Below are 22,532 nucleotides of genomic sequence, written 5' to 3' on the forward strand. Positions count from 1 at the left end.
GTGAGGTAAGGCCATAGGCGATATTAGTGGGGATAATTTATGGGGGTTTTGGGACTGGAGGTTCTGGAGGTGTCCCCCGTTCCATTACAAAAATGATGGGGGCTGCGGGGACACTCCATTGCTTAATATTGCAGCAGAAATATGGCGATATGCTTGTATGGCGATATTTTTGTGGGGTTATTAACGCATGGAACCCCCGGATACTGTTGATGCACAGTGTAGGATTGTTCAGCTTCAGTTCCTGGTCTTTGGCTTCTCACTTTCCAAGGCTCGTGAAAATAATGGTTTCTAGAGGTCAAGGGTACTTCATTCCTTGCAACCCTCTCTGGTCTCACCGCCTTTCCAAACTGCCATCTTAGAACGGCTGCTTCCTCGTGTGCTTTTCCTCGCTCAGAGTGTGCTTTCGTGCTCCGACTTTTATCTGTGTGGGGAAGTGTGATGGGAATCAGCTGTGTGTAATGATCAGTAATTGCCAGACCTTGCCTGACCATGGTTTTGGGACATGTCAGGTATACGGCTCTGGTGTTAGTCAGTTGTCGCTTTTGATGAACTGTCCATGAGAAAGGGTTCGTGTTGGGAAAGGGGGACGGGGGGGTTGAGCTTCTAGGTATCCTACCTGGTAGGATGGGGAAAAGGTATTACAGAGAAGGGCATACCACGTCTCACCCCTCAGTGTCCCACTTCCCCTCCCCGAAGACCCTTCATCCAGGTGATCCTCCCGCACTGGTGCACCCCCAGGAACTGGATCCAATAGCGATGGCTGTGTCCTGGCCACCTGGATGACAGATCCTGGGGACTAGCGGGTGAGACACCTTCAGGTTTCTCACATACCCTTCACCCATGAGATGTAGCTGCATGTGTTTCACAGGGGAACCGGGAAAGGAAATCTACATTCCCTTGGTCTTTACCTTTTTGGTGCTCCACAGTGAAACAGTAGGGTTGCAGGTCTAAGAACCATCACATGACTCGAGGGTTGGAGTCCTTGCGTTGGCTAATCCAAACTAGTGGAGAATGGTCTGTGACGAGTGTGAACTTTCTTCCTAGGAGGTAGTATCTAAGGTGGATAATGGCTCACTTGATAGCAAGGGCTTCTAATTCTAGCACAGAGTAATACTTTTCACGTGGGAAAGGTTTGCGACTCGTAAACAAGATGGGATGTTCTAATCCATCGCATACTTTTGATAAGACTGCTCCTAACCCTGTGAGGGAGACGTCTGTTTGTAATACAAATTCCTTTGAGAAATCTACCTTTTAGGATCGGGTTCTGGCACAGGGTTGGTTTAGATTGTTGTAACATATATCATTCTTGTCAGTCCAATGAATTTTCTGGGATTCGGTGTGCTTTAGTTTGTCAGCCTAGCTGTCTTGTCCAAGAAGTTTGGGATAAACCTACGGTAATAACTGATTAACCCTAGAAATGCTCCGAGATCTTTTGGTTTTATGTGTAGGGGTATCTAACACGGCTTTCACTTTCTCGCGTTGAGGTTGTACACTACCGTTCCCTACAAACAAGCCGAGGTATTTCATGGCTGACTGCCAATCCATCCAAATGCAGACTGGCCCAGTTAGGCCGTCCTCTCTGATGGCTCTCATAAAAATAAAAACATGGAAAAGGTGGTCCTCCCAAATTTTACTATAAATAGCTATATCGTCAATATAAAATCCACAGAAACCAGAGTAGGGCTGTAATATTCTGTCCATAAGTCGTTGGAAAGTGGCTGGAGCACGGTGTAACCCAAAAGGGAGGACTTTGAACTGAAATAGTCCTAGGGGCATTTACAAATCTGTCTTGTCTTTATCAGATCCATATACTGGGACCTGCTAGTACCCTTTCGTTAAATCTGGGGTGGATAGAAAAGAGATGTTTCCGAGTTTATCAATTAGGTCATCAATGCGTGGCATAGGATATCCATCAAAGTTGGAAATGGCATTAAATTGGCAGTTAAAAACCTCGTTCCCCCCAAATATGTAGAAGGGCTAGCTGAGGCATATTGGAATCTGGTGCCCTACTATCTTAGGTAATTTTGTGGAATGTCTATTAAGTGACAACGATGAGCTGTCACCTGCAACTCAAATCAAATACTACACCTGGAATACTCAGCCATACGATGCACCTAAACATGTCCGAGCAGCACAGCAATATTAGCACAGCCTTGTTTTGAAGCTAGACCTTCAGGTTCACAGAGTTTCCTACCACGTATTTTGGAAGTACTCGTAATTCCGACAGAACAGAACTGAATGTAACTGCGTATCGAGAAGGTGTTAACCAACAAACAATTGCCAGCTCAGGTAGACACAGGGATGCTTGCCTTGCGAAACAATTGAGACCACTCTAGACAGGTTCCTGGAGAACTAAAGCAGCAAAGGTAATCGGGAACAGGGGACCTCTTCCAACTTAATGGATAAATGCACATACCTACCAATATGCTGACTCTCTCCTCTGCACTGAAAAACAATAGAATAGCGCTATCCCCCATTATTAATTTCATCCTTGTTGCACACATAATTATACAACACCATGCACACTTCAACGATCTTTTAGAACGTAGCCATCCCACACGAAGAAATCGGCCTAGGCTGCACACACAATCTCATATACAAGCACCTCATCCGTTAGAATGCAGCTACCCAATACAATTTGGGATAGCTGCACACATACAAAGGGTCTCACACAACCTCCACACATGCAGACCCCCACCCTCTCCAACCTGCAGGACAACACCCAGCACGTTGAGATAATACGAATGGTGAAAGGCGCTATACAAATGCCCCATAACGTAGAATCCAGTATCTTCCACTAGTTATATTAACCTCTGCCGAGGAATTTGGAACAGGACCCTATCATTTTTTAATTCAATCCATTTACGCTCCATAATATACATTTGCCTTTCGATCTATCTTAACGTTTCACCAATTCCATTTTTGTACCCACCAGTTAATACCTCAATCATCTTTTAGTTTGCGGTCTGTAAGGGTGCAGAAGGAGGAGACTGATTCAATATCAAAATGATGAGAAAACCAAGCTTTCCCTATATCGAAGGGGGGGTGGTTTCCCTGCCATGGCTAAAATACTAAATGGGTCTTTCAGGATCTTTGTAACTTAAAAAGTCCACCGTCCGTGTCAAAACATCCTTATCTCTGTCCCTTAAGTTTATAACTAAACTAAAAGGTTTGTAACAATATTCTGGGGCCAGGTGAATGACTCCCTCCTTCTGGACTGGATTGCACTACTCTGGGTGCAAGTTCTTTGCCAGGGGGAATTACTCCCTTCCCCTGCTTTAAGTGCTTTACAAACAACGAGTTGCTGATCTCCTAATACTTTTGTTTTAAAACGTTCAGTGTCTTCCCTCTGGGGGGTGGAGGGGTATGACTCCCTTGCCCTCTGGATTATTAGTTTGATACTCTTTACGAGTTTGGTTATCAGGAGAATGACTCCCTTCTCCTGGCTTCCTTGTTTGATTCTCACAATTCACCACACCAGGGTAATGACTCCCTTCCCCTGGTCTTTCTCAGGCTTTGTTTCACAGTTCACAACCCCAGAGAGAATGTCTCCCTTCCCCTGGCCTTGCGTGCACTTTGTTTCACAGTTTACAACATATAGGGAAATGACTCCCTTCCCCTGGCTTTTCATACACTTTGTCTCATAGTTCACAGCACCAGGGGGGAAATTACTTCCTTCCCCAGGATTTTAATACACTTGGTCTCACAGTTCACAATGCCAGGAGTAAGGGCTTCATTCCCCTGGCCCTTCTTTGCATATTTGGCAAGGCATACCTGGTTCACTCTCGTATCAGTCACTGCCACGATGAAGATGAATTATGCTAAATCTTCTTTTGTGGGTGCTTCTTGCCCTGTCTGCCAAGGTAGGACTGCGTGTGGATGCCTCTCTTTCCGCATCCTGGTCAACGGCCTCTTCTTCTGCACCGAAACACTGTCTTCTTTTTTTGGTTCTGCCAGGGAGGGATTGCCAATTGGGGAAATCCTTCCTTTGTTTTTATTCAGAAGGGCCACTGATAACTAGAACGCTCATTCACGTTCCTCCAAGTGCTCTTCAGTGCTCTGCACCTCCTTCTCCTCTCAGTACATCTCAAGGAAGTGCTTGTTAGGTCATCTCTACTCTTTCCTCATCTCAGTAAATGTTGGGATTTCAGTCTTAGAGACATATATACGGGGGTGGGTGATACAGAAGTGTGGGTCATGGGGTAGGGGGATGTATATGGTGCTGAATGAGGGGTGTCATACCGTGTTCTCCCTAGATGGTCATCCTTGTCCCCAGAGGTCTCCATGAGATCATCCCGCTGTGTACCACCCCCAGGGGGACTATCGAGTAGCGGCCTCAGCTCCCTGGCCTAATGGGAAGGGGCTCCTCCTTGGGTAGAAGTGGCGATAGCTAAGGATTCATCACAGCTCTTAGAGGGTTATTTTGATCATGAGTATCTGTTGAACTTGAGTAGGTGGGATTCTAAGAGGCTATTTCAGAATTACTGTGCCACGGTATGTATATTGGATTAGACGCGGACGATCTGTCCCTCTTCTGGAATGACATGAGAACCTATGCATTTTCTCCCATATCACTGTTGCACACAATTCTATCATAATTCAGAGTGAGCAAAAACAGCTCCCTAGTATTGATCGTCCTTCACTGGCCAACAAGGTTCTCGTTTTCAGACCTCTTGTGGCAATATCAGTTGATCTACTGAGTCAGCGGGGGATTTGGAGGTTCGGCCAGGTTCTCTATCCCTCCACCCAGTCACGGAACCTTGCAGCCTGATTCTTGGCCGTTGATCAAAGGTCATTCTCGTCGTACTCTGGATAACCTAGATGATAGTCAAGCTGCAAGGAGAAGAAACACACTAGTTTTCAGAACTGCATCAAATGGATTAGGTTCTGTTATTAGTCCCGGATAGACTGACTAATCCATCAAGCTGTTCATTAAACAATGTTTTGCTTTTTTAAACTGGCAAGTTTTTTTATTTTTTATTTTAATGTGCATTTATTTGGAGCGCACATAACCTGTAGGTATCTAGACGCTAGTTTAATTGAATTGTGGAAGTGCAGGTTATTAATAATGCACTCGTTTTTTTTTCCAAGCGCTGATACAGATTCAAACCTGTGTATGTGCAGCGTGGTCTTGCTTCCAAGACCTGCACATTGTTGCTACAGAGCTATCCTCCCATCAAATTTGGTTAAATTCGCATCCCATATTCCTAAACTGGCAATTTTGGGGGTTCAATTTGAATCCCATATTCCAAAGACACTGTTTCCTCTGCTTCCAATCCAGCCATGCTACACCTGAAAGGTAGCCTCTATTTACTTCCCCATATGTATCTAGTGGCCTGAACGTTTTGATAAATGCTCCAGTGCACACATGTTTCAATCCCTCGGCCACATTTATCTGCGTTGTTTTTTCTGTGCAAAAATATCTGATCTTGTTCCTCTGCAGTACAGATATTCCAGAATAAAAGGGACAAGTGACGAAATATATTCACTTGATTGTATAATAAATGTAACTATGGAACTCAATTCATCTTCCTTTCCATTTCTGAACATTGTCTTCAGCTTTTCAACTAAGTTGAATAAAACAAGGAAACAAAGATTTAATTATAGCATTACATTGAAGAGCTACTTGGTATCCTTTTTTCACGTACAACTCTAAAACCGATCTACTAACCCATAGACAAGTATACTAATTGGTTTGAATGTTTTAGTTCTCAATCTGTCCCATTTTTTTATTCCATCTGCTGTACATTGGTACAAACATGCAATTCAAATCCCTGTGCAGGTCAATCTTTAGTTTCTAAAGTAAGGTCATTGTTCCAAAATAACTGGGCGTGTATTTCTTTGTATAAACCACTGTATGAAACTCTGACACTCAGTACACTGAATTACATGTAGGGATAGCTTAGAATGTTGGGAGCAACTGGCATGGCTACTTTTCTCTAATCCTCCTAAGCATTTATATTTTAGGTATTTTTGGGCTCTGGTGACCTATCTTTGTATACTTTTCTTAGTAATTGTACACATGTATTTGTTATGCTCACCTGGCTCCCACAGAGGTGTCGATCTGAACTGGACAGCTGCGGTCTCCACTAATGTGACGCGTAGGGCCGAGATGACGGACTGGACTGGCCCACCTAGCTTCGTTTGCTTGGCCCGTAGAAATATTCTTCTGATGGTTTGCATAGATGAGCTCTCCATCCAGCAATGAGCGCAGGGGTGCGTTGATAACCAGTTGCTCCACTGGCTCGAACAAATTGGTGAGTTCCAGAACAATATTGACTCCGAAAAGTATGTAGTTCGTAAGAGTTCACATGTCTGACTTTCACTCTTGTCTGATTCCTTTCAGTTTGCAGCTTGACCCCAGCGAAGAGTTCCTCATGGTAGCTGATGAAGTTCAGGTAAGGATTTGGCTTATCCTACACAGTTCAATAAAATAAGGCCAGAATGTAACCTGTTGCTTGCTCCCTTATTCAGGTGTGGAGAGAAAATATGAAGTTCGGGGAATAATGCCTCCGGCGGTAAAATTAGGTAAGTCTATTGTGGTAAGAAGAGTTCCCCTTGTTTGTCCCTTTGTCTCACCTTGTTGTCCTTTTGTTCCCCTTGGGGGCCGGGGTACGGCGAGGATGCAGTGGAGACTGCGCCGACCCGTGAAGAGGAATAGTACCCCCGGCGGTAATCAGGTAAGTCTATGGGGGTAATTACTATTGCCTCTGTTTATTCCCTTGGCTCACCTTTGTTGTTCTTGTGTTCCCCTTTGGTGCCAGAGTGAGGCGGGAACGTGCAGAAGGATGCGGTGGATCGTGAGGCTGCTACGAAGGCTGGTGAGTTCAGCGCGGCGCTGCAGCAGGCGAGGCGGCACGCGTAAAATGCTTCTTTCTTCTAGCTCGAAAGTGCGGTGGATCCGGAATTCAGGTAAGGATCGAAGGTTTTGCTCTTATTCTAACCTCTTCTACTTCTGTTCCTCCCTTTTTCTAGGAGCTGCAGACTCGAGGCGGGCGTGGCAGAAGACTGGATGCAGGCTTGCAGACACGGTGAGCGTTACGCCGCTGGATGCAGAATAACGCAAAGCGTGTGCTGCTCTTCGAGCGTCGTTTAAATAGCCTCCAAAGTAGTCCCATGTAAGTATTTCTCCCCAGCCCCACCTGAGTAAAAAATAGTGCCTAGTTAAAATAATCCCTTCCAAGCCTCATTTGGCTTGGAGCTCTGCAGCATGGTCTGCATCAGGTAAGTTCTACTCTATGAGCCTGGCACCTATGGCACCAGGACCGCACCCAAACAGCCCCTAGCAGGGGTTTTTGGGCTTGCTCAAAATTACTTGATGCCTGCTTCCGGGGTTGCTGGACCTGGTCTAGTTCCCCGGGGGTAGGCATCATGACAGTATTCTGGTGTCTACTGGTGTATGTCATCGCACATCACACAGAGAATTCTTGGTGGTGTCCACGTGTAGCTTTTGCACACATTGCTCAATACCGTTCATAAAATGGTTCGACCTCAGCACCTTCTAATCAGCAGACAGAGTACAGTAGCTAGTCATCGCATTCGCGCTGCACGTGGCCTGTGTCTTCATGTTCTCCCTCGCTACCTCCCTTGTCATTGTGCGATTCGAGCGCTTCCAAGCGCATTGTGCTTATGCGCTCTGTGGATGAACCTTCATACATATCACTACGCTTACACTCTACTCAACACCTTCACACAATTAGAATACAGCTATACCCCTCGATAAATTCGGCTTAGCTGCTCACATACACACACTACCCCATGAACAACCCAACACTCTTATAAAATGCAGCTATATCCCATGACAAACCGGCCTCGCTGCACACGTAGGCGTCCTACAGGCCTAACGCAGCCAGAACCCAGTCTGGGAGTCCACCCACCAGGCTGCACACATTCAACTGATATCATCACCACCACACATAACGCTAGGATGCAGCTACCACCAGGCAATTACATCAGCTGCTCACATAACTAACGCACACACGCACCCTACGACATTTACTCTCTCTACTGACCTGGACTGCGGTCCCTGAGGGTGTTCAACCTACCAGCGCTTTGAGGTCATACCAATGATGTATAGAGCACTATATAAATACCAAATAAAATAACCGTAGACTAAGCATACAGACTGGCCTACAATATGCGAGTAATGTATTTTAACAATTTTATCATCTCATCTAAAGGATCAAGCAGGCTAATTCTGGTCTTGCTGAAAAAAATAGCTGTTAAAAAACACAGATTGTGTCATGGTTGTATACATGTGGTCTACCTTCTAAAATGCAGTCTTCTGTTTATATTTTTCAAAACATTTTTATTGAGCGCAAGAATATTGCAGTAGAAAAAGGCCACAAGTCATTACTTGCCATCAGCATTGTATCAGCAGCAAAACAATATATCCACATGTACATGTTCCAGTCTAATACATAGCAAGCAATATAGCTCGTACAGCTACAAAAAACCCAAATTAGAAAACATTGCATCATTGTTGTTCCAGGGATGTATGGTGATTTGGTGCAATTTAGGAAATTCACAGCCAAGAAGTGGGTTGAGCAAGGGCATGAAGGCGATGCTCTTTTGTCAACATATAAAAAAAACTTGGAATGCAAGGCACAGGAGGAAGAGACAGGAACCAGGGAAGGGCAGGGGCAAAAGGCAAAGAAGGATTAGCATATCGGAACATATGCACCATTAAACTGAGCTCCTATGTCCTCATGCTGCTTGCAGAAATCTTTGCTCATGCCTCCATCTCTAACTCGCTCTACCTCTCGCCACCTCGTTTTCTCTCTATTGCCTCATAGCATCTTTATTCACACATTTATTTACTCACACATCAATGCAAAAAACTAGTTTTATGATAAACAGTGCAGCAGATAGTCATTTATAGCAAAAGGTAATCAAATACATTACACAGAAAAACAGACACCCCCCAAATACGGTTAAATCAAAATGACGCACATAAAAATCATCCTGTACAATACAAACTGCATAATAAGACATTTAGGGAGATGTGAACAGATGGCTAAAGTGCATCAGAATACAGTCTTTTAAAGTGCATCAAAAAGTGGTGTACCAATCATCATCATTAGGTGCAACATTAGAAAATGAATTACACAGTATCATAGATGCATGAAATTGTGAAACCTGTTCCATCTCATTTGGAACACTATAAAGCATCAACCTCTATGCCTTCAACTGTAGACGGTTTCAACTTAAAAAGCTCATTATTGCACAACTTCATCAGGGTCTAAGAGGCCTAAAACAAAAAACACTGGGAGTAAGGCCAATTCAATCAGCAGAACCGCTGCCCAATATTTAAAGAGCAGGTTCAAAAGGAATCTTTATGTACTCGCATGCAAAAGTGGCGATCGAAACTAAGACTGGATACGTAGGAGCTAAAAAGCAGCTCCTGGTTATCCACCAGTGACCAGGGGCTACCACTGGGGAACGAGGAGCTAATACATAGAGGTCCGCAAATATAACTTCTGCACAAGATGCAAGGACATCCTTTTGCCCATTACATATGGCCCCTTATGCTTTAACTGTCATACAGATGTGTTTGGAAGTTTGTTTATAGATTGTCCCAAATGCACAGAGTTAAATTCACATAGGTTTGTTTTTTCGGCATCAGTTGGGTTGGGGAGCCAAAAGTAGCTCCTGGTAGCTGTAGGTGTCATGCTAACCAGGTTCTGTTAGGCCCTATCAAGGAGCCAAATAGCTCCCCTCAATTTCAAACCCTCATAAGACCAGAGATTTAGTATTGGCCTGAAAAGGGAGAGGAAACAATAATAAAGTGTTCCCTCAAGCACCGCAAGCAACACCACACCCCGTTTGAGTCGGCGTCTACGGCACTTACCCTATAGCAAAAATCCAGAGTCCAGTAGGAGATGACTTTAAAGCAGCAGAAATGTAAACATATTGCCACAGTGCAATTCTCTGCACCCAAGGCAGGAATCACAAAAAACACTATACAACATAATCGCTGAACAGATAAAACATTGTACTTAACCCACAACCAATAGCTGTTCTATTCATGCCACTGATGGTTATCATCTTAGAACGCAAGCCTATCTCATGTGCATGATACAGGCTTCAAAAAGAGTTGACCTGGAAAAAGACTATACAAGAAAAGAATACAGTGTTCAGGCCAAAAATGTTGGACATCTTGGAACGATGCCTGTACCTATTACTGTTTGGTTAGATTTCCATATTTATGCAAAATAAATATGGAAATAAATAATTATGGAAATATAAATATTTCACCTTCTCCATACACCCCTCAAATTCTAACCAAACAAAAACTCACAACGCAACAATCCGCACAAACTTCACCACACTGCAACAACAAACAAAGCACACATAGACCCGCACAACCGCACACGTCGTCTTCCAACAGTATAACACCCCAAGCCCAGCAACCGGAATTCCGGACTGAGGCCGCCAACAGCACATCACTGCTCTCTTGCACTTCTCCAGCTCATCCCCACGAACCCCCTCGACCCCCCTTTCTTTCAGAACCGCCAGAGCGCCAGGGGACCACTCCGGTAGTGACAGTGCGCGGTACAAATATCCTTTAACATTAACTAAATCACCCTCGCCTGTGAGACCCCCAGCACTTTTTGCTGGATTTGTGTATTCTTTTTCTATGTTCCTGAGTGAGTAGAAACCTTTATCCCCACTCACTCTTTCTTTTACTCTTTTCATGAAAGTCATTTTTGTGCCTCTCGATACTTTATTTTTGGAATTATACTTTCATATAACATTTTGGGCATCTGCATTTTATTATTGCAGCACAACGCACTTACTGTTGTTGGGAAGTCCTTTGGGCTTCTCCTTTTATTTTCTCTTGGGTTCTTTGTGTGAACTACTGTTCCCAAGGGTAGAAGGATACTTCTGATCATTTCTACAACCCCCATTGTTAGATCAGCACACCCTACCTTATTTTGAGTGCTGAGGAGATACATATTATCCCCCAGCTCACTGTTGCTGTAATATTTCTGTTACAGTTCCTTACATACCATGCAGAACACATATCCTCTCTGCATTTTAAATTGAGATCAGCACACCCCACCTTATGTGGAGTACTGTGGGGATCCTCTGTATCCCTTTTCGCACGGCTCCTGTAACATTTCTGTTACAATGACAAGCATACAATTATGGCTGATGGCAGTGGACTTTTGCTACCAACGTTGTGTGACTATTACTTGCATGCTGTCAAACCAGCCGCAGTAATGCACAGAAGGGTCAACATTCCTCTAGAATGGTGGCTGTATTCTTTTCTTTTTTTGCCATTTTTAGTGTGCTTGTTCTTTCTTGGTCCTTCTCCTGCCGTCCTGGGAGAGGGAGGTCCTGGTTTGATTTTTGTCTTTGGCGGGAACCCTTTGCGTAGCCCGCCGAGGCTCCAAAGTGTTTGTGAAGACAGGAAACGAGGGAGGAGTCCTAAACTCTGCAGCCTTGTCTTCTGGCATGCCTGCATGGAACCAGTCCTAACTGGGAAGCTGGTTGTCCATGATGACACTGTATACACTTGCACGCCGAGAATGCTGGCACGCTACTCTGAACAAACGAAGCAGTAGGACCCACGCTCCCGCAGAGGTTTGCGTGCCCAAGAGGGGACTGGGACTACACTAAACCAGGCACTAATTATGGCGCATACTTCACGTGCTATTTCCTAACAAGCACCGTGATAGTGCATGTGTAGCACTCCATGACCTGATCCATTGTGACTCGACAGGGACCTTCGCAGCCCTCATTTGATGCGCAACCTGAATGCGCTGATTGGATGTGGTACATTAATTTAAGCACAATCATCATCATCACAGGAAGCTCTTGCCAGAGCCGCGACCACAATTATCTGTCCTGGTGAAGGCCGCATTGGACAGCTATCTAAACTTGCTAAGAGGCTGAAACACAGTTGTGTCGACTTTTTATACTGCACAGTGTCTACTGTGTACACTGGACATGAAGTTTGTTTCTTAACCTCCATCAATATAATTCCCTGTAAAATAGTAAAGGGCTGTACTGATGAGATGCTTTTTGCTTTGTATGTATAGCAATTGGTACTATTGTTTAATTTGCACTGTACATTTTTGATTGGGGATGTTTTTCTGCATTCTCTCACCTCTGATAATGATTTACCTATATCTAATGTAACATATGTTGTCTTGTGTTATAATAATCATTACATTTTTGGGTCTTTGTTCTTCTGGGTTCACCCTGGTTATTTGCTTGATCCATCTAGATGTCCTGAAAGGACATCCACCCCCCAAAGTTTGAATGTAGCATGTGTGCTGATTGGTGGAGTTCCTGGATGAATGGCCTGTATCTGGAAGCTGAAGATAAGTCGACCAATCAAGCTAAATCCGATGAGGAAGAAGAAGAGAAGGTGGCTGTAGCTGATTACAGCGATCAGAGATGCATGCTGTGTAACTGCTGCCTGGACTGACCCCTTCTTCCATGCGACAGAGGAGTCCTGAAGGCGCCAAATTTAACCCTTAGTCTGTTGTGACCAATAAGTCTTAAGAAGACCTGCAATTCGAGCCATCCCATGACGAGCTGTGACCTTCCTGGGCTGCAAACCGCCAACACCAAGAGACCTCGAGGCCGATTGCTGTGCAACGTCTTCCCATGGACAAATCTTGTGGAAACTTTGGCAGAGTCTTATTGGACCTCCTAGAAGCAGAAGCAAGATTCCACTCCTTGAAGTCCTCTCGCAAGAGTGCTGGATCGAGAGGGTGAGGCGATGACGGACATTCCACATCTGGTACCTTGAAAAGTGTGCCAAATCCACAGAGCTGTGAGAAGCACTGAAGATTCTGTTCTCGGGACCCTTTTCTGTCGACTGCTGCTGCAAGTTCCCATCCACCGTCCTTTATTTCATCATCACGACCAAGAATCCAGAGACCGGGTCCTGTGCTGCTGCATCTAGAAACATCTGTTTGCAAGCTCTTCTTCACTGCTGAGGTACTGTGTGGCTGAGGATAATAATTACCTAAAGTCTTGTTGCTCCTGTGTGGCTAGGTTGGTGATTCATGCAGTTGGGAGTTCACCCATACCGTACACCTAGGGCACTGGAACTCATCTAGGTGCTGTCTACGAAGTCCCTGAACACTTCCACTAACTCTAAAGTATGTTACTTGTTTGGTGAGGCATCCTCTGGAACTCTGAGGTTCCTGCATCTGTGCCTTATCCTGACTTGTTTATGGTTGGCCCCTGGACCACCAGGAACCCCCTTTTTGCCTCAGAGAACACTCATGCCCTATATTAAGGAAGGACCTCTAAAGTAGAAGGCCTTTGTCTAGAACATATAACAGATGTAGCAGAGTACTTACTTGCTATGTGTTAGTATTCTAACTGTATATTCCTAAAACAGAAAAGGTTACAAAGTTCTTACTTAACTGGGAATTGCTTGGTGCCATTCTGAAAAGTAAACAAAGTTATTTACTTTTTGAATTGTGTCCCAGTCTTCTAAAACATAGTGTTGGTGTGTTCCTACATATTGCTGGAACAGTGTATATGTAAGGGTTTACTACCAATAGGGGTTTACTCACCTTTAATAGCATACAGCTGTTCTAAATGTGTACTACTGAGTTCTTACTAACCTTTGCAGACTGCCAGTTTGAAAAGTAATTCATAGATTAATGCTTACATTTGAATTGTGTTACACTATTCTGAAAAGTAATATGGGTGTAATTGTATCATTCCCGCAAGATGAATAAGCTGCATATGTTGCAAAGTGTTTAGGTTGGTAGTGTAATTGTATTATTTCTGAAACATAATAACTTACATAAGTGACCAGGTACTTACTTATAACATTGTTGGTATAATTATATAACAGTTTGCTACCTATAGGATCTGCTTACCTTGAATTACATAGTGTTATTCTAAAATTCTACTAAGATGGGTTTACTCCCCTGTGATTGCTACCATAATATCAGGCGGTACAGCCTTGTACTAAGAGTTGGAGTTTCTGTATTGCCCAAGGTATAGTTTTATAAAATCCCTTTGGGTGGACTTTAGAAAATCTGTCCCAACAATGACCAATTTGCATTACAATCGGTTTGTAGAGCTTCTTAGATGAGTTTGTTAATGGATTAATCGGACAACCATGTATTCCCTCATCCTCTCATTGATGGGTAACATGTATTGACGCTTAATCCGGTGTTGTAGCGAATGTTTGGTTCTTGCTTTAACGTGTGTGCTCTTGGAAGTGTCCGTTTTTTTCCCTCAGTGCTGATTTTGTTGCATTGACACTGAGGATACTGAGGGAATTGGGACCAAACTTGCATTGTTTTGAAAAGGTATTTTTCTGTTGCTCTGTTGAAGGAGTGGCATAGAGTATGTTTTAGTGACACAAAGTGGAAAGAAGCTATCCCATACTGTATTGCAGTTCTGTTTTTGGGAAAATGGAAACTGGCGATAATGAAGAGGGATTTATTGATTTGAATATACGTTTTGCTAAACTCGTAATGATTGCATCTGTCATCACTTTGGCAGCGCCCTGGAATGGAGGAATTGAATCCATCAACATAAACGTTAGTCAGTAGTGGGGAAATAATTTTGAGGGAAAACATAAGTCTTGCGTTTCCTACATTTTCCAGGGTCTGGGGTTGACCTTGGAGATGACAGAAGTTTGTTCCAAAGTCTCCCGGCACATACAGAAAAGTCCTGGTCTCCCAATAAACATCATCTTGTTCTACGGATGGCCCAAATCTGTGTGCGTGTAGATTGCAATGTTTGTTCTGGAAAACAATGATGGAATCCGAGAGGAAGCATGGTCATTGATAATGGCATGTTGGACCATGCAAACAGATTTAAAGTCAACCAGGGATTTCACTGGCTGCCAATAAAGCCTATTGGGAGAGCTAGATATACTGAGGATAATGAGATTTATCAACTTGATACTGACTGTTAGGATTTCAAGTCTGTAATAAAAGTGTGAAATTGCTCAAGATTTGAGCTTGCCAAGTGCCAAGAAAGTTACTCAGTTTAAGGAGCTAATGTCAATAATATTTAAGACTGCAGGGAATACATCAGGTTCAAACAACCACACACAGCACAGAAGTCTTCAGATGAGTTCGTCAAATACAACACACATATATATATATATATATATATATATATATATATATATATATAGGAACATTCATATTCCAAATGCATGTGGAAAAGGTAATATTTTAAAACACATTTAAATAATTACACATTATAGGACCAAACGGTGCACGAGTAAAGCCAATAAACCTGCAGTTATTTTTGTTAAATATGTTTTTGGTTATACTGCTGCATTAAAACACAAAAACATTGAAAGTCTTCATAGCTGGGTGTTTTCTAATATTAGGGATTAGGGACCGCTTTCCAAGTCTGGAGTGGTTTGTGAACTGGCTTTCAAACTCCGTATTGTGTGTTACAGATGCCCTTTTTGTTTTCCTTCTTGTATCATTTCTTTTCTTTCTCTGTTTTACTTTACTTGCTGCTGCTGGATTTTTCTCTTCCTGCTGTCTTGGCGAATAGAGCCCATCGTGAAGAATGGCAAGCCTCCTTCCTCCCACAGCATGCATTCCTTCTTCCAGCAGTATACAGGTTCTTTCAAAAGCGCACCGCTGCGGCGGCCCTACAGCGTGATCGGAGCAACTGTTAGCTCCTACCTGTCTCTGTCCAGGAAAAGTACACTGGGTGAATATTCTAACCTTTTTGTGTTTCTCTTGATTTGTGGTATTTGGTTTCGTGTTTTTTGAAGCTGTCCTCACTTTTCTGTTACACGCTTTGCACGTTTTAATTTACATTTTCTGTACACAAAACGTATGGTTTACTTATAGTAAAATAAAGCATTCAAGGTCAAACGGGGTTAGGCACGAAAAGAACAATGCAAGATATACAGCAACAGATGAGGTTTTTCCCACAGAAACAAGAAGTTGGACACATTTGTGATGTCATGTTTGACTTTTTAACTGAAATGCACATATTTTTTAATGAAATGGTTACTTTTATTTATTGCAAAGCCATCAGGATTTTGTTTTTAAGTTGGACAAACTTTTAACCCAAGCTGCTTAACCCAAGAATCAATATTTTCCATGATGGCTTTTAGGAAAGTTTTGATTGTGTTAACAACATGGAGGTGTACATTATGCTTCTTATATTCATGCAGCCAAATGTAAACTTTTTTTTCTTTTTAAACAAAATAATTTCATTGATGAATTCTCGCAACAAAATAACTTCCCAATCTTTGTTTGCATGATTGTATTATCGGCGAACTACCTTTTACCATGTGTCTTAAGACTACTGTAGCCCCAAAGCAAAGGAAATGAGATCCCGCGGACATAAAAAAGTTAAATCTTGTCTAGGGGTGATAGGTGGAGCAGGATCACGTATCCTGTGCTTTGGGGCTTCAGCATACTCTGAGACTCTTGGGAAACGTAGTTTGCTAATATGCTTATGAAAACGTAGCTTAAAGTTATTTTATTGGGGGATTTCATACATGAAGTTATTTTGTTCCAGCATTTCCAATGTCTCTACTGTCCTCAATTCCTTTAATCTTTTATTTCTGTAATGGGCACCAGCAACACTGTCAACTTGTAATTTCTGGTATCATCCAGTAGTACTTCCTCTAAATTTTACTTGGGTCACAAACATGTCCTGACTTCATGGTATTAAGTCTTTTCCACCTCTGTTTCTACAAAAAGCTGCAATAATCGATGGGTTGAGTCCAATGCCTTTCAATATATCCCCCACCACCTGTTTATAATCCTATGACATAATGTCTCAGTCGCATACAATCTAAAATGCCTAATATCCCTGGTCACATCTGAATTGAATAGAAAGTGAGTCCTGATACTTTTACTCGAATCAACCTTGTCTGAAATTCTCTATGGAAAATCTGCATTGTATGGCAATATTGGAAGCTTCAGTTATACTGGATTAACACCACCTAATTATCAGCATCCATGATACCTGGTTGATCGGTTTAAACATGAATTCACCTGACCAGTCATCAGCTTTCAAATGCCCCCAATCTAGCACCCACCCCAATGGATGTAGAGCTATGGCCCCTCTTTCTCTAAAACGTCCCCCTGAGGAGAAAATATACTGTTAAGCTCATCCACAGCCTTGACATCCAAAACGTCTATTACAAGGAATGAAAATCAAAAGCATGGCATTGGTCCCTGAAATCACATTGAGACAACTCATTGTTCTGCCACGCTACCAACATGGTATGGAAGTGTTCATATCCCATAATCGAGTGTAGCTAGGTGATAGAGGGAACACTCTTATTAAATCCTTAATCATTATGGAAACCAAAGCATGCACCCTCACCAGAGAACCTGAACCATTCTCTTGTTCTGAAATTGCTGACCTATGCATATTATCTATCATGAATTATTACCTCGGTGCACCCAGGTTGAACAAAAATGTAAACAAAATCTAATCAGATTATCTGTATATACGCCAATACAAAAACTACATTTCACATCCGGTTCCATGTGTTAAAATCGCAGCAAAAAGGGCAGTTTACAAAAAAAAGCGCTGCAAAAAGGCAGTGGTTTTGCCGCTGCAATCCATGTAAAGGATGCGGGGGACACCCCCGCAACCTCCACTCCCCTTAAATGGTGTAATGGGGTACACCTTTACCGGGTCAAACCACAGCATTTTTGCCGTGATTTATTTTGTAAAGGTGACATTTTTGCTGCGATTTTATTACTGCATACCGCACAATCCATATTCTCAAGTAAGTTCCAGTATATGTATTTGGATACTACCTTGCACAAACACATTCCAGTTGCTCCTGAATGGTTCAAAGCGATGTTTCACGTATAATATATTAATTATTTTGGTCTTCAGCGCATATCAATATTGTTTTTATCATGAATCACATTGAGAACTTCAAATGATTAAAAAGTAATACACACTTTAATTAAAATTCCCAAATACTTTTTTCTTCAGTCGGATTGTTTAATTGTGCATAGAGGTTGATGGTATTATCTATTATGTTTTGCAACAATATTATAATGATAAAACGTTTAACAAAAACAATTTGACATGTTTAATTTGATTATCCTGTTCATTCAGTAGTAAATAGTGTGTGATGCATCGAGTAGTGTATATTATCCAATATTTGAATTTTAAATCTTAACATACTTTTGATTATAATATACTGCATGTAAAGACAATTATTCAGCTTCCCATGTTCATTTTTTTAATTCACATTTGCCAAACAAAACTGCATGTATGTTGGTTGTTTTTCATGCAATTCTTAATGGAAGTCTGCTCCTACAGAGGTATTGGGGGAGAGATCTTGTGTCCCAAACCTTTTGATCGTTTATTTTGTTCACTTTGCAAGAGGGCTGGTGGGTGTGCTAAAGTGAGCATCCTACATTGACTTTAATTCTGTTCTGTGATGAGTATTCCTCTTCATATCATTTTTACAAGTTGTATTGCTTACCTAATGGTTCCTTGTGATATTTGAAGGTAGGCCGTCCTTGCTTTGTTTGGCTCCAAATGATTCATGGAAAACTGAAAGAAAATGGGTTATTTCTTTATTTCCAAAATTGCTTATACTTCAGTTTCCACTGAATCATGCCCTGTAAATGACTTGCATGTTGAACTGTATGAAGTGTTTTCCTTGTTTCAGTGAGTTAAGAAATGTGTGCACCAGAAAGTAGAATGTAATAATCATATTTACCTTGATACTGTATGGTATAGTTAACACGTTTATCCCTACTTACCAAGTTTATGGAGGAAAGACTTTTGCATACAGCAGCAGTCCGAGTCGCTTCGCGAGACAGTCGTAATTTTGAATTGGCTTGTATATTGTTAATGAAAACGCTTAATATCCACATCCCGGGTGTCTTTGTTTTTGGGAATGCCAAGAAATGCAGTTTTAACACAGAAAACATTGTCACTTTTGTTGGCTTCGTACATCTGTGTGTAAATACCTGGGGTTTTGCCTTTTCATAGTTTGCCCATGTTTTGTGCTATTTTGAAAGCCTTTTTAAAATTAATCTATTTATTAAGATATCGAAAATGGTGTGATCTCGTGTTGCTCGTTTAACCATTGTCATTTTGAAAGAGTTATGTGCATCCAATATTGTTCCTCTGTTTTTAATCTGCACACTATCTCCTTGTGTCTTGAATACTTTTTTCTTTAATTGTAGTTCAATTCTATTCAGTCTCTTTGCGTTAACAGTCCACAAAATGTTTACCAATGTCATCTGTAATGCAACAGTATTTGTTCTAGAGTGGGTATCTGTTCAATCATATGGACATTTTTCTAGTTGTGAATCCCAAGGTTGCAAGGGGCACTTGATGCAGTAAATTACATTGTATGATTAACGTACAGTAACTTCATTACTGGGTGTGCAATACCTGCAGGTTTTTTGAAGTAGATTAAGGAGGATTGGAATATCCATGAAACTTTACAAAAGAACTAAAAAACACTTGCATTGATAGGAAGGGGAGAGATCAATACCAAGCTTAACCCCATCCACCTCATGAGTTAGCATCCTGAGAATAAAGATTTTCCAGAATAACTTTTAAGAATGTCTTGATTCTATTAAAGACACACATGCAAGCATTATGCTTCTTTCTTTATTTAACATCAAAGAGAAAAGCTCAGTTCACAACAGATCACAGAACATGTGACAAGAACCCTCCAATAAGATGTGGACAATCCCTCCAAATAGAAGCTAGCAGTGCATCACTTCGTCTTTCGACGCTGTGAACCATGGAATAAAAGGAAGAAGAATGGAAATGGACAAGGTTGTGAGGCTGCGGATGTCCTGCGGATAACCAGGGTAGGTCAAGCGGGCTTGTCCTAAGTTTCTATCGGAAGAAAAGAAAAAAATCAAGGGTTACATGATTGATATACTACCCCCATTCAGTGAGCATGGGCGAGTGAGAAATTAGGCACGTTATTTTGCAACCTTACATAGAATGTGGTTGAACAAATTCAGACATTTGCAAGCAATATTCAACAACTGTACGCTAGCGCATTATGTGTCACTCTAGGCGGGTGGGATAATGCTCACCTCCGTGTCTTTAATATAATCAAGACTTAAGTTATCCTGGAAAATCTTTATTCTATGTCAAGACCGGAGGCTCATATTATGCTGGTTTAAAGCTTACTTAACACTACAGAAGCGGGTTGCTCTACCAGTTTCAGGTGGAATTGTTTCAAATTTCATTTGCCTGCCCAGTCGGCCATCCTCATGATGTCCTCTAAACGGACTCCAACCTGGAAGGCTTTGGAAGGCATGGCACCTCTTACTGAGTGAGCGCCAAAGAGATTAGTATCGATTCCTGCTTGTGTGAGTCCAGCGCACCCAGCTCGCCAATGTGGGGGCAGAAACTGCTTTATGTGGCTTGAGAAGCGCTATCAATAGTTGCCCGGTAGGGTTGATCCTCAGGGGCGCGGTCACCTCTTTGTAGACCTTCAGGCACTTTACTAGACATAGCTTGGGCTGTTCTCTAAAGGCTGGTTGCCATATTACTCTAGAGTTTCATTTGGTTCTCCTGGATAAGTGGAAAACTATGCCATCTGGAGAAAAGGTTCCATCTGCTAAATCAAGAGCTCTGACGTCCGAGACTCTAAGCATAGTAGAGTAGTGAGCTTGCCGGAAAGGGCTGTGCGAGATAGTTTCCCATTATGAGGCCAGGAAAGGAAAAGATTGAGCACTCTGTTAACGTCCCATAGTTTGTTGTAGCGGGACGGAGGGAGTAATGTTGTTCGAATACCCTTAAGTAGCCTGCATACTAGGTCACCTTCTCCTACTGGGTAGCCCTCCACGAGATTGTGGCCGGCTGAAATTGCAGAGCGTTAACCGTCCTGTACGCGAGACCTCGCTCCACTAATGAAGCTAGGAAGTTCAAAATCGCCTCTACAGGTGCTGAAACTGGAAGAAGCTCTCGTTCCAAACACCAGCGTGTCCAGGCGCTCCAAGAGTCAGAGTACCTCCTGGAGGTAGCGGGAGTCCAGCTCTCCTCGATGAGACTGATGGCCTTTGCGACATGCTGCATGTTGTTCTTACTGAGGAAAGTAATCATCTTCGCATCTAGCTCCGGTGTTAGAGCTACCTACCCTGGGATTTCTTGGCAATGGCATTCAGATTTCAGCTTGACCCTGACCTCCTTTTCTGGGGGCCGACGTAGTCTGGCTTTAATATATTCTGTAGCCCTGAATGACGACTCCCAGTCCGATGACCTCGGATGAATCAGATCCTCCGGTACAAACATTACCTCGAGAGCTTGAATGTTCGCTGGATGTCTGCCTGGGAATGGGGGCTGCCGCATTTCGAGAGGTAGAGAGTCTTGACCCTACATTTTGTTCCTCCTCCAATGATAGGGGCGTCTGATCGTCATTGTGATACTCCCCCTTATCGTCATACTCGTCATCTGTGCCCTGATTGTACTCCTCTGGGCTTTAGGGTCTGGCACCCACATTGGCCTCCTTGGGGTGAGAGGGTCTAATGCCGGAAGGGGTCTCCTTCCTAGTCAAGAACGTTTTCTTGAGCCTGGAGAAGGTGTCTGTGACGGCAGTAGTGGCTTGTTCTGGCTGGCTCGGGAGGGGGGTTTAAAGAGTTCTTACTCTTGGGAGCCGGTGTACTTCCCCCATCAGAAGTATGTTTTCTCTTCTGTATTTTCTTTTTCCCCTGCGAGGGTGCTGTCTGTAGGTGTGCTTCCATGCTATCCAAGCGCTGTTGGAGGAGCATGAGCATGTCTGAGACGGCTTTCTTGATGGTGGTCTCCACCGAGGATCCCAGCACCCTTTTGAAACTGTCTGCCATGGCCACCTCGTCTATCTCACGTACTCCCTCTTCCTCCTCAGACCACTCTTGATCCGCTTGAGGGGAGTATTGAGCTGCCATTTTATTGGGATAATAACTTTACTCCCTTTTTTTTATTTTTTTTATCTGGCAGTGGGTAATCAGCTCAGCCTTCTCACAGTCCCACAGTTTCCTCTTGGTTTATATATTATTATATATTTTTATTTTTTGCAAATCGCAAATGTAAGTCCAAAAATATATATTTTGAAGGGGCTGTGTCCTCCGACGTATTCCTTATCTTTGATAATACGTTTCCCGCATGCTGGCCTCGGAAATTTTTTCTGTAGAGGGTGCTGCGCGTCGACGTCCGCCGAGTCGATGTCCCTCGACGGCCACCGTATCGGCGCCAACGTCACCATGCCCATAAATAGCCACGCGCTGCGTCCGTTGCTCAGTTCCGTTTTTCCGCGCTTTGTGGGGCCTCGGAACGTCGTTGCTCAGTTCAGTCAAGGATAACTGTATCTACTCGAATAATACCTACTCGTTCTCGATGGCATCTTCATCGGAACCGACAACGCCGCGATCCGGCTTCAAGAAATGTCGAGACTGCGGTAAAAAAAATTTGATAACTGATCCACACAGGATCTGCTTGTGGTGCTTGGGAGCCGAGCACCATTGTTCGGAGTGTGAGGACTGCATGTCCATGACGGCGAAAGCCTTGAAGGAGCGCAAGGGGAAGCTCGAGAGAGGTAAGTCAGTCAAAACCTCCTCAAAGGTTTC

At 42.9% G+C, this 22,532-nt stretch overlaps 1 protein-coding gene across 4 annotated transcripts in view; it reads left to right on the forward strand.

Moving 5' to 3' along the window:
- LOC138566485 (cyclin-dependent kinase 17-like) overlaps positions 1 to 22,532 on the forward strand; it is a 1,557,968-nt gene that overhangs the window by 197,186 nt on the left and 1,338,250 nt on the right. For 2 of the 4 annotated variants that reach the window (XM_069643847.1, XM_069643846.1), the window contains one exon: positions 15,508 to 15,669. The exons of the other annotated variants lie outside the window; for them this stretch is intronic. In XM_069643847.1, the coding sequence (XP_069499948.1) occupies positions 15,508 to 15,669 (162 nt within the window). The remainder of the gene's footprint in view (positions 1 to 15,507; positions 15,670 to 22,532) is intronic. 4 annotated transcript variants of the gene reach the window in all.

The sequence above is a fragment of the Ambystoma mexicanum genome, chromosome 2p (genome assembly GCF_040938575.1).
Source record: "Ambystoma mexicanum isolate Mex_15411 chromosome 2p, UKY_AmexF1_1, whole genome shotgun sequence".
Classification (NCBI taxonomy): Eukaryota; Metazoa; Chordata; class Amphibia; order Caudata; family Ambystomatidae; genus Ambystoma; species Ambystoma mexicanum.